Source organism: Apteryx mantelli, chromosome 2, assembly GCF_036417845.1.
Source record: "Apteryx mantelli isolate bAptMan1 chromosome 2, bAptMan1.hap1, whole genome shotgun sequence".
Taxonomy (NCBI): Eukaryota; Metazoa; Chordata; class Aves; order Apterygiformes; family Apterygidae; genus Apteryx; species Apteryx mantelli.
In genome coordinates this window covers 168650440-168663238 of record NC_089979.1, presented here as the reverse complement: position 1 = coordinate 168663238, position 12799 = coordinate 168650440, and the positions used below count along the sequence as shown (strand labels likewise).

Sequence of the window (12799 nt, the reverse complement as noted above, 5' to 3'; positions counted from 1 at the left end):
CTGTGCTTGCTTTAGATATATCGCAACAGGAGCTAGACAGGAGAACCACAAGCACTGAAATTCCCCTTTTCTCAACTGCTCATGCACATGGGATGGATATTCCCTTCTCGCTTTTGTTGATGACAAGCTGTTGTCTGAGCCTGGTTTGAATGAGCGCGGTGCATTTATTTGTCCATGCGCTGGAAGGACTTACTGTTGACAGTCTAGGGTCTTGAAAAGACAGCAGCGAAATAAAGCATTTGCTTACATTGTTTATAGTGTTGGAAGTGAGGAGTATCTCCATAACATCAACAGATTTAGACTAGTTTTAGTCTAAATTCGTTTTAGTCATCAAGTACCAGATTCTGCTTAGACATGATCTTGATGATCTTCTCTGGAGATATTCAAAAGCCGCCTGGACGCGATCCTGTGCAACATGCTCTAGGTGACCCTGCTTGAGCAGGGGGGTTGGACTCGATGATCTCCAGAGGTCCCTTCCAACCTCAACCATTCTGTGATTCTGTGATTGATCCATTTGAGAATTTTCAGGATCAAGATAAGTTGTGTGAAAGGTACTGTTACAAGGTGCATGCCCTTGCCTTTGAGAAGTGAACACATCTGAGGAGCTGTCTGATCCGCTCCTTTTCTAGATATACAGAATAAAAAAAATTTTTTTTGTCATTATCACGTAATCACCAAATGCACATTTGTTCTGCAGCTTCAGACCCCAGGTTCCTTGTGCTGAGCTGGGCAGAAGCCACATTCGTACATTCAAGCTAATGGGTTGTGTATTAATTGCTCTCAACTTTGCAGCCATCAAACCTCGGCTGAAGCAACAGCTGAAGAGCGAGCAAGTGGAAATGGGAGGAACGGCCAGGCTGCGCTGTGAGATCACCGTAGGCAAAGCAGCGGTGGAGTGGAGCAAAGATGGAGTCGTGCTTCGCCCAAGTTCCAAGTATGAAATGTGGCAGGACGGCACCCTCCGCGAACTGCGTATCCACCACTTGGAGCCTAGCGACGTCGGAGAGTATTCCTGCAAGGCTGGGGATGAGACAACCTCTGCAAAGCTGACTGTGAAAGGCAAGAGCCGTTCACTGGGGCAAGGGGATTTTCAGTTCAACGTGCTAAGATTTTGCAACATGTTACTGTTGTAATACATGCACCCAGAGTACAGGAAGGGTATCATGAAGCCATACAAAATCTTATTATGATCAGTGAATAAATGCACTGGTTTGCTTGGGGGCCCGGAGAGGATGAGGCAGCTGTAAGTTTCTGCTCATGTGGCTTTGAGCGTTTGCTCGACATCATGTGAGTGATCAGATGGGTCGTCCCCAGCTTCCAGTCACCTGCCAACTGCATCTGGCCCTAATTCATTACAGACAGAGCTGTCTTTCAGACTGGGTCACTAGTGTGGAACAATCACTTCTAGCCACTCTATAGGCTGCTCTATATATTATGGATGCTCTATATACTATGCCCAACTGCACCCCTTTTCACACGTAGGGTGACCTCCGTTGTATAAATCTCTATTGTATTTGCTCAAGTGAGGACTGTGTTTCTTCCCCTTCAGTATTGCCCACGAGATTCAGGGTGTAGCTTCTGCCTCGTTGCAGGCTGTGCGATCTTTGCACAGATCTGCAAGTGCCCAGCTGTGATAGAAGCAGGACGCAAACTGAAATGCAAAAGCCCGTTGCTCCTGCTAACCCTGTTGGCCCTGCTGAGGGCACGGTGCCTCCCTGATACCCAGCCAGACTGGAGCACCAGCACAGTGGGATCAGTTTTTGATGTGATTTTAATGTGTTTAACGTAATCTGAAGATGCCTGAGTGCAAACAACAGATATCCAAATCCTGAACTTGGAAGCTGGTATTCAAGGTCTATTCGCCCAATTACAGGATCAAACAATAAGTAATTAAAAAAATTAACGAATGGAACGAATCTCTGAGAGAGAGGAAGAAAGAGTGAGAAAACCACTCCTGAAAGATATTGGCTATGTCACTGAACCCCCTGGCTGAAAGTGGTCACACATCAGAGTTCAAAATATGTAATTTGAGAAGCTGTGATCTCTCCATCCTTGGAGATACTTAAAACTCTGCTGGTCGAGGCCCTGAGCAACCTCCTCTAAGTTGGCCCTGCTTTGAGCAGTGGTTGGATCAGGTGACCTCCAGAGGTCCCTTCCAGCCTAGGTTATTTTATAATTCTATGATTTGGTCCACACTTTGGCTTTCGTGGCTTGACTACTGAACCCTGGACTTTTTGCAGAGCCTGACGTGACCATTGTGAGTGGCCTAAAGGACATGGTGGTGTTTGAGGGGGACGACGTGACTTTTCAGTGCCAAGTTTCTCATGAGAACGCAAGGGACGTTGAATGGAAGCTGCAGGATGTTGCTCTGCAAAACAATGAAATGAATGAAATCTCCGTGGAAAAGGGGAAGATTCACACCCTGACGTTAAGGAAGGTGACTGAGCAGGACATTGGGGCTGTTGCTTTCCGAGTGGGACCACACACATCTACAGCAATGCTCACAGTAAAAGGTAAGAGAGAGGAACAGGACTGGAGAGAATAGGCAGCAATTTGATTTTGCGCGTGCTGGCAGTACAAGGCCCATCCTGTCCATCGTTCACTCCTTGCTAACTGACCGTAGTCAGGTGCTCGTGCTTGAGCTCCAGAGTGATTTGGAGGCAGAAGAAATTCTCAAACGTCCTTCTCCTTCCCTTTTCGAAACTGCTTGCCTGGTCAAAGTCCCCATGCCATCTGAACTAGACAAAATATGTGCAAAATTTTTTATTAGTATTTCCTTAACTTCTAGAAACATCTGCCAATGGCTTTCATTCAAAATCCGTTCACTTGTTTTAACCACCCCAGTATCTTACACAGAAGTTAAAGCTTTTTTTTAATACTTAACTGTTCAACTGTAAGTTGCAACTGTAGGGAAGCAAGATATGGGTGACTGTAAATTCACCTCTGCTGTGTTTGTAATTTCAGTGCCACCTCCAGTCTTTAAGGAGAAATTACAGGACACAGAATTGCAGGAAGAAGAAACGGCCATCCTTCACTGTCAGGTCTCCCAGCCTAATGTCACGGTGGAATGGAAGAAGGGCTCCCAAGTGATTTCCCCAGGCTCCAAGTATGAAATTAGGCAAGAGGGAACAATCCATACTTTAAAAATTTATCATTTAAAACCAGAAGACTCGGGCAAATACATCTGTGATAATGGAAACCAGCAAAGAGCAGCCACTTTAACTGTTAAAGGTAAGCTGTTTTGTTTTGTTTTTAAGAAAGACTTATTCCACTTTCATAACTTAGTACTAGCGTGTGGATGTTATCTACTGTCCTTGACTTCCGATGAACTTTGCTGGCATACAGCAGCTGAGGATGCAGTCTTTTTGCTTTCAGAAGTTGTTTTAAATCCTCTAGTAAGTGTCTTCAGCAATGAACATGGAGAGATGCAGGTGTAATAACTGCTTGCACAGTTCTAGACCCCAGGGGCTTCTGTCTGAGTGACCAGACAGACAATTTTGATCCTTAACCACCTCTGTCCTTTGAGCTGCAGTCCCGCCTGGGCAAATGGTGCTCCAGAGTCCAAGTGCTCAAACTTACCAGGGCACTCAGCTGCAGCTGAGAAGTGAGCCACCAAAGTACTTTCAGTGTCTAGGCTCCTAAAAACAGGTGTAACGTGTCAGTTTGTCTGCTTTTAAAAATCCACCCCGATCCAAATACAACGTTAACGTAGCTTTTCCTGAGATAAAAGATCGACTAATGTAAATAGGGGCCATGAAATTAATGTGAAATGCTGTCTTTTAAAATATCCCATGAGGTCTCTCTCGTGAAGGGCTTGTACCTGCCTGCTCTCACACTAGCTCCAGGATCTAGCAGTGCCTGAATATTTGTCCTATAAGCAGCTGTACTGAGCGTATCTGTCCTTTTGTGTCTCTGTGTGTGGTCCCAGCCATTCCAGCAGTCTTTGTAAAAAAGCTCCAAAACCAGGAAGCCAAGGAAGGCTCTACGGTGACCCTTCATGCTGAACTCTCAAAACATGATGCACCAGTGAGATGGAAAAAAGGGTCGGTCTTGCTCCAAGCCAGCAACAAATACGAGATGAAGCAGATGGGCTCTGTTGTAGGGCTACTCATCCACGAGCTACAGCTGAAGGATGCTGGGGACTACGTCTGTGATTCTGGCGATGAGCAAACTATGGCATCCTTGGTGGTGAAAGGTGACAAAAGGCTTTCACTTCACCTTTTTGGTAGCTCTGTGTTAGTTTAAACGTTCCATAATGTACGTTTCAAGGACAGGGTGGCAGAGAGACTGGTCCTGTTCTGTGATGAGGATTTCAGGCACTTGGATGCTTAAGAATCCATACCAGTGACGGCTCCTGCATAAAATGGAACTCATTTCCAGAGATGCTCGGGGTGTGCAGTCAGTGCCCAGAGATCAGTGGGGAGCACGAAGTGCTTAGTACTCCTGGAAATCCAGCACTTTCTATCATTGCTTGTTTGGGTTTTAAAGACCTTGTAACTGAGATTTGGAATGGTGCTACAGTTTTACTACATGTACCACTTAGGGCTTTAGCAGCCTTTCTGCTTACTAATACTAAAGATAGTACAGAATTAATTCACTTGGTATGGTCACATGTTATCAATATGTCCCGAAAAAAGACTCATATATTCAGAAGCATAGAGGGAAAAGAGCAAATCAGATTACAACTGTGAAGCAGGATCAAGTTCACATGAGTGAATTGGTGAGATACAGTCAGCAATGAAACTTAAACATCTTCCTCTGATTATCTTGGTTTAGCTTTGCCGGTGATCTTTACGCAACCCCTGCAGAACCAGCAAGCAGAAGAAGGAGGTACTATCACTCTGAGCTGTGAAATCTCAAAAGCAAATGCCACTGTGCAGTGGAAGAAGGCTGGGACAGTGCTGTGGCCAAGTGACAAATACAAAATGTGCCAAGATGGTTCTGTGGCTGAGCTGACAATTCGCAACTTGAGCAAAGCTGATGCTGGAGAGTACCTGTGCGACACAGGGGACCAGCAAACCACGGCGGCTGTGCTTGTGAAAGGTGGGACTTCAAGCGGGGAAGGGCTGAACAGAGTTTGTTTCCATGGGAGTGGCACACGATTAAGTAATTTGACACCTAGAGTATGTCCTGTGCCCAAACAGAACGATGGGGATTTCAAAGAGATCAGAGTGATTTCAGAGACATCGGAACCGGGCCTTAAGTCAATGATTCTGTGGTTTAATATTAATATCACCCACTACAAGCTGTTGGCAACGTTTCCACAATATATATATTGCCTTTCAATGTTGTGTATTAGGTATTTCTCCTGTGTGCACACAGTACAGTATAGCATGCATACTTTATAGACTCTCACATGTATTGTGTATGTGCCTAATGTGTGTATATGCACACACATTATGCATCTGTAAGTATGCAACATCACAAATTATGCATGCACATAGATATAGTGTTTAGTGCTTTGTGGACATAAGTTCTTTCAGATAATGCAGTATTGTCAAGAATGAGCATAACAAAATGTTTAATCCAGGAAAATAGGAGACATCATTTGAAAGTATTTATCAAACTCTTTTGACCTTTCCATAAAGAACCAGCAGCAACCATAGTGGAGACACTGAAGGACGTCACTTCATATGAAGGAGAAGATGCAGTCTTTGAATGCAAGCTGTCCCGGGAGACAACTCAAGATGCCCAGTGGTTCCTGGGGGATGTTCCCCTGCAGTCTAATGAAATGAATGAGATCAGAGTTCAAGGGAAGTGTCACACCTTGGTCCTGAGGAAGGTGACACTAGAAGACTGCGGGCCCATCAGTTTCAAAGTCGGGCAGCATACCTCGGGGGCACAGCTAACGGTCAAAGGTGAGCAATCCCCTAGAAAGAAGGGTTTAGGAGGTACTGGTAAGCCCTGCCAATACTGCTTGAGTTACTGGAGAGGTGTACGTGGGAGGAAGGGCCTCTGGAAATCTTGTGTGAGATTCAGATAACTTAACTGAGGCAAGAGTTAGATATTTATGTCTGAGCTAGTCGTTTTAGTCCTTTTTATAGTCTGTGGAGTGAAACAGGCTCTCTTTGAAGACTATACATCTCATCCTGAAACAAGCATCCAAGATATGTCAGAATCAGTGCCAAAGAGTGTGTCAAGAATATGCTCTGAATTAATCTCCCATTTATGATGTTTTGGGGATCATCTTTGCTTTTCTTTTAGAAATTCTGAAAAAACATCCATTAAGCTCTATAGAATGATTTTAAAAGATTGGCCAGAACAATAGCTTATATTGTTTCTTCCTCTCTGATCTGGTTCAAAATGTAGATATGTAGATATAAATTAAATGTAGACATGTAGATACGTAGATATAAATTAATACTGCTTTTCAGTGCTGTATGTGTATAAACAATTCAACATGATACTGTTTGGGTGGTCAGAGGTTCTTCCAAACATTACGTTTCATCGAATCAGTGATGTATTAAATATTTTTACTCTGCGTTGGCTTAAAAGCTTACTAAGTCATTAAATCAGGCCCATTCTGATGTCCAGAGAGCCAGCCAGTGATATATATGTGCTGCAGACTAGAAACTGTTACCATGTGGCAGGACTGATCCTGCAGACGTTAGAACAAACTGAAGTGACGCTGGAGTTGCACTGGCACCTGCATGAGATCTAAATTTGTCCTGGCCTTTCTTCTAGCAACGGAACAAAAAAAAAAATCTGACAATTTGACTGTGACATGTTACGATTTCTTATGGTCACCTGTCGGAGAGCATTTGGGAGTGATGCTGGATTATGCAGCTGCATCACTGTTTGTGTGCTTTTTCCCCGCAGTTGCTCCCGTCACATTTGTAAAGGAGCTCCGCAGCTTGGATCTGCAGGAGGGTGGCACAGCTCACTTGTCCTGTGAGGTCTCCAAGCCTGACATCCCGGTGGAGTGGAAGAAAGGCACGTCTGCAATCCACTCCAGCAAGAAGTGCAGCATCAAGCAGGAGGGGAATGTGCACACACTGGTCATTTACGATTTGAACCGCGAGGACTCAGGGGACTATAGCTGCCATACAGCTGATGGGAAGACCACTGCCAGACTAGAGGTTAAAGGTATGATTTCCTCTTTGCTCAGCAGTTGTGAGATCACAGCTGGAGTACTGTATCCATTTTGGGGGCTTCTCAGTACTAGAAAGACATTGAGGTACTAGAGCGAGTCCGTGGACACCACGCAGTTTGTCAAGGGTGCTGGAGCCCATGTAGTATGAGCAATTCCACCTGGCTTAGACCTAGACATTCCTGCCCCGGCAGCTGTCCTTCAGGAAAATACAGCAGAATTGTACGTGAACTTCATGAATGCCGTTACCATTTTGGTTCTTAGCAGTACCTTAAAAATAAAACTTTCCTCCACTTTCTGTTTTTGTTTTACACTTTCTTTTCCTCTTTGCACTTCAAGCGGTGCCTGTGCTTTTCAAACACTGGCTGAAGAATGAAGAAGTGGAGGAAGGCCGCACGGCCATGCTGCACTGTGAGCTGACAAAACCTAATGCTCCTGTGGAGTGGAGGAAAGGAGATAAGGTGTTGCAAGCAAGTGACAAGTATGAGATGAGGCAAGAGGGGACATGTGTTGAGCTCTTTATCTATGGTGCTGAGGCTCAGGATGCTGGCGAATACACGTGTGACTCAGGGGATCAGCAGACCTCTGCATCGTTGCAAGTCAAAGGTAAGAAGATGACCCTTGCTTGGGGGCAGAGAAGTTTTGTCTGTGGCTGTCCTCCACAAAGGTGAAATGGAAGCCTTATTACTGCATTATCGTTAATGCTCTGTGCCTGGGAATTACAACAGGACAGGGTTTGATCCACAATCCGTTCTTCAAAGAATCTAGTGTCTTTTAAACCCAGTTCAATTTCTGCAGTTGCAATTTTGATCTCACTGTGAGAGTTGGGAACAAAACTGCAGCTGCTGCTCATGGAGGGTATGTACAAGAGCATTTAGGAAACTTGCCTGCCACCTGATAATAAGAGAGACTGGAGTATTTCTCTATGCTTAGAATGGGCTTTTATATAGTTTTATTAGGTTTATACTAAGAGTACGGTGTCTTTTAACTCAGGCGACAAGATCTTGCTTTTAGACCCTGTGTTGAGCTGTCACAGCCGGTGTTCTGCTCAGAATGAGTGGTTTCAGCAATTAAATGTCCAAACACTGTGATTTGTGCTGTTGTCCCTCTAACTGGTTACACTGAAAATTGTGGGTGTGCGCACATGAAGCCCTTTAGATGGCCTGTGACCCACAGCGATCCTAGATGAAGCAGCAATGGTGTCCCATCACGGTGTCAGCGGCTGATCTCCATGAGCGTTTGGCCGCGGCAGAACTCAAAAGCCCTGCCGCAGACGTGGCGTTCCCAGCGGGCAAGCTGTGGTTCAGAAAGTTGGGACCTGCCAAGCCGGAGGAGTTGCAAGCGTGTCGCTTAGCCCTGAGTCACTGCTGTGTCTGCTTCTCCATTGCAGTGCTACCGGTGCTGTTTAAGGAGGAGCTGAAAAACGTGGAATCCGAAGAAGGGGGAACGGCTGTCCTGCACTGCGAGATCTCCAAGCCGGACGCGCCTGTTGAGTGGAGAAAAGGAGGGACGGTCATTCAGCCCAGTGACAAATATGAGATGAAACTGAAAGGCAGCATCGCTGAGCTAATCATTCACGGCGTGGAGCCTGACGACTGCGGGGATTACACTTGTAGCACCGGATACGAGATCACCACAGGTTCTGTGTATGTACAAGGTAAGACGAAATGGGATGAAAATGCTCCGACTTCTCTGCCAGAATTTCTCACTCCGGTATCTTTGACAGTAACAGACCAAACTTGTCTCAGGTGGAAACAGCTGAAACTCCATTCTTTTCTCTCCTGATTTCAGGGAAGATGTAAATATTTACGTCCATGCTGAGGTTGGACCAGCGTTTATAAGTGAATGCGGTTCAAAGCACTGACCATACTGTGTACAATAGCAGATGGTGCTGTTGAAATACTATTTGTTTGGAGTAACTGTTATGAAAAATACTGAATTTCTTGTTATGCTTGATTATGGCTTCAATTGTTGTTGATATTTCTGTTAATCTTTTAAAGCAGTTTAAATAAATACCCCATTTAAATCTTAAGCTAGCTTTCTGCCTGCGACTGCATACAATGTCAGTGCAGATGGCTGCGACACACAGGACAGTCAGGTATGAACTAGTCATGAAATATAGTGTTCTTTCAATGAAACAGTGTTTGCAGACAAACAAACATACTTCATTTGCAAGCGGGTGAAGGATGGAAGGTGTTTTTTAAACCCTTGAAAGAAATGTAAGGTCTTTTTTTCCCCAGAACAAGCATTACAAATTTAATTTTCCTGGACAACTTGCACTGTCACTTAGGTTATTTCTGCTGGAAGGAACGTGTGTATGTTTATGCTTTTGTTTTCCTTTGGCGCCTTCTCTTGCTCTGTTATACAGAAGAAGCAGCAGTCATAGTTTCTGATTTAAAGAACACAGACGTCTTTGTGGGTGAGACAGCCACGTTCACCTGCGAGCTCTCACGCCCGGGCGTGAAGAATGTACAGTGGTGGCTTGATGGATCTCCCCTTCACAACAACTTTGTGACAGAAATCTCTGAGCAGGACGGGACAGTCCACACTCTAACCCTAAAGGATGTGGCGTGCCATGACTCAGGCACTGTCACCTTCAGAGCGGGGTCCCTTATATCTTCAGCTAAATTATTAGTCAAAGGTATTTCATTGTGAGAAGACACAAATGGCCACCTCCACAATTGCTCAGTGTGCTAGTGCTTCTGCCTTCCTGGCTACCCTTACTAAATGTCTCCAAAATTCCTCTTTGACACAGCAGTCCTGCAGCCTTCCACCCGTACTCATGTCTTGTAGGTACAACCACATCTGCTTTTTGGATGATGCAGGTGAGGAAAGGTTGCAGGGTCAGGGCTGTTGCTTTCACCTGACATCTCAGTAGAGCTGGACCTATTCAGGAGAAGAGGCTGTGCTTTGGTCACTGTGCAGCTACCTGATTCTCCCACCAAGCTGTTTTTATAATACCACAAAACACATGGCCAGAAGTTCACGTAATGCGCTATTGTGCTGTACCATAGCTTGGATACTGTCACTATATACTAAGTTCAACATATTCCCAAGTCAAGATCTTGGACTCATGCACTGGTGGCTCCAGAGCTCCTCTGGAAGCCGCTGGTATGACCGCGGAGTAGCACGGTGGCAAAGTGGGCCCCAGCAGTTGATTGCTAATGGTTGAATACTAACAGTTAGCGCTGTGCTGGCAAAGCTTTGTTGTCTGTTGAATGAATATTTTCCTCATTTGGTAAGGGTAGCCACAAACTGCAAATAACACTGAGCTCCAGACTTTATGGTAAAGCAAGTTACTTCACATCCAGTCCTTTTATAGCCATCTGGAAAAGCTGTTATTTTTCAGACCAAAATAGCACTTATTCCTCACTTGGGAAAGGGATTTGTATATTAGGTTTAGTATGTAAGGAGGCGTAAAGGATGAAATGTTCTCTTTGTTCAGGTCTTCCTCTGTGTTATAATTATTCACCGTAGCATGGATTGTCCACAATGTGGAATTGTAGTCAGGAATTGTTATCTGCTTCCCTGTCAGTCTGATGTGTCCCTTGTTGGACCTTCAGAAAATTTTGCTCTCTGAGGAGAAGAAATGCCAGATCATTTATATCTGATATCAGAATGGTGCAGCAGTGAGACAGTGTGTAAATATGAGAAATCACATGTCCATTTGCCATCAGATTTGACTTCAGTATTTCCAGAGACAGAATCTAGTTCTGAGCGCTGTAGGCAAAGAGCTCCAGTGGATGTAGAAAATAAATTAAAAATAAATGCGCTGTTAGATATTCAGCCAGATAAAGGGCTCCTGAGAAGTTTTAATTTCATAGAATCACAGAATTGTAGAGGTCTAACACCCAAAGCTCATGCTAGTACAAACATGTATGTGGATATATTGTGCTTCTGCTGAAGTAAAGATTTTTTTTTTTTAATGTGAACCGAGTCACAGTATTATATGACTCTAACTGGATTAGGATGAGGAAGACCTTTTAAAAAACACCCCAGTTATGGTGCTCTGCTCAATAACACTTGATTTAATAGGAAAGTAAAGCACTAGTGAAATTCTAACTGTGCTTGTATTAACAGTCAATTTTCTGCATGGCTGGGCAGCGGGGGGAATGGAGAAGGTTGGAAGAGCTGCCCTCTCCTTCTGACCCCCTTGAGCAGGGGTGAGGATTACAGGCCCCAGTGTACCCCAAGGCCCAGGGTGCTTCCTGTCATGCTGAGGGGGAGAACAGGGCCACCAAGCTCTTAGCTCAGCGGTGGGGCAGTGAGAAAAGGACAGTCTCCTTCTTTTGGAACCAGTGGTGACACTGACTGTGAGGAGCATATTTCTCCATCTTATGGGGATGGTGGTGTAGTCCCCCAATTGCACAGAGATCTTCTTGCTTCTTCAGTCCTTCCTGGAGTCCTTCAGTCTCCAGGATCTGCCATCGATGCCTCCTCTCCATACACACACACGCACACACACAGGGTGGCAGAGGGAGCCTTAGAGAGCAGGATCAAGCCTTGCAACGAAATGCCGAGAGACGTTTCCCAAGCTATCTTTGCTTCCCAAGGTCTGCCAGTAACATTGGAAATCCCTCAGCCCAATGCACAGAGCTTCAGGAGGAGCATTCCAGACAGATGTCTGATCTACAGATCAGCTGGTGAAAAGGAAAAGCTTCTTATTTTTCCCAAACCTATGCCTCTGGCAGAGGGCTAATTAAAAGAGCAAGTACCTCCTCCCTGTGCAGTGCCCTTCCTTGTTAGAGCTGTCCAGGAGCTTTGCTCCGCATGCTGCTGTGAGTGGGCTCTCCGCTGGAGCTTGCCTTTTCAAGCCCCTTCCCCCAGTCCCACTGAACAATGCTGATGTCTTTCTTTTGCCCAAATCAGTCAGGGCAGCCCATCATCCACTGCGCTCCTCCATCTCAGACTTGCGCTCTTGAAATGTTCTGGGAAGCAGAAGTGTTTCACATCCAGCACTGCTTAGGCTAGAGAGTCTCACCAGGGCCGAGAGGAAAACGAATGATGGCAGGAGTGCCAGCAGATGTTCTGCACAGAAGTTCGTGGTCAGGACTGTTAAAGTGCAGGCCTTAACCGCTGCTGGTCCATTTTCCGGTGTGCTAGTTACATTCTAATGCACCAGTTTTGCTTTATCCTGCTTGCTGCTGACCCAAGCAAAGACTAAACCGCTAATCCCTGGTGTGCCCGGTCGGCTTCTTGCTTGCACTCTCCCTCGGCCTGCTTCCTCCAACTCTGTACTTGTCAAAAATCTCCAGGTTGCTATTTCCTTGAGGATCCGCTAATGCATGTCCCTCCTGACGTGTTGGTTGACAGATCCAACCATTGAAGTGGTCAGTCCCATGCAGGATATAACTGTTGATGAAGATGGCACAGCAGAGTTCATATGCCAATATTCTAGGCCAGTGCACGCCGTATGGAAGAAAAATGATCAGGAAATACATGCAGATGGGCAGCGAGTCCTTATCGTGCAGGACTGGAATGTAAGCATGCTAAAAATTAAACCTACGGTACCAGAAGACACTGGCATCTATTCTTGTGAAGCTGAAGGCACTAAAGTGGTGGCTGCACTTGATGTTCAAGGTGAGGTCTTCCAGACAAAGAGGAAGACTATCATGGGTCCCAAATATAAAAGGTGGAAAAAATCATGGAAGCGTCTCACAATAAGCTACACATCAGAACCCGTTCTTTGGTGTTCGCTCCAGTATTGAT

The 12799-nt window shown here is 45.3% G+C and overlaps 1 protein-coding gene across 1 annotated transcript in view; it reads left to right on the top strand.

Annotated features, from left to right (window-relative positions):
- Positions 1 to 12799, top strand: part of LOC136991349 (obscurin-like) — a 157830-nt gene that overhangs the window by 69829 nt on the left and 75202 nt on the right. Inside the window, exons 42-51 of the mRNA XM_067292216.1 lie at positions 793 to 1059; positions 2241 to 2513; positions 2965 to 3231; positions 4777 to 5043; positions 5589 to 5858; positions 6820 to 7086; positions 7430 to 7696; positions 8481 to 8747; positions 9459 to 9731; positions 12404 to 12670. Coding sequence (XP_067148317.1) covers positions 793 to 1059; positions 2241 to 2513; positions 2965 to 3231; positions 4777 to 5043; positions 5589 to 5858; positions 6820 to 7086; positions 7430 to 7696; positions 8481 to 8747; positions 9459 to 9731; positions 12404 to 12670 — 2685 coding nt within the window. The remainder of the gene's footprint in view (positions 1 to 792; positions 1060 to 2240; positions 2514 to 2964; positions 3232 to 4776; positions 5044 to 5588; positions 5859 to 6819; positions 7087 to 7429; positions 7697 to 8480; positions 8748 to 9458; positions 9732 to 12403; positions 12671 to 12799) is intronic.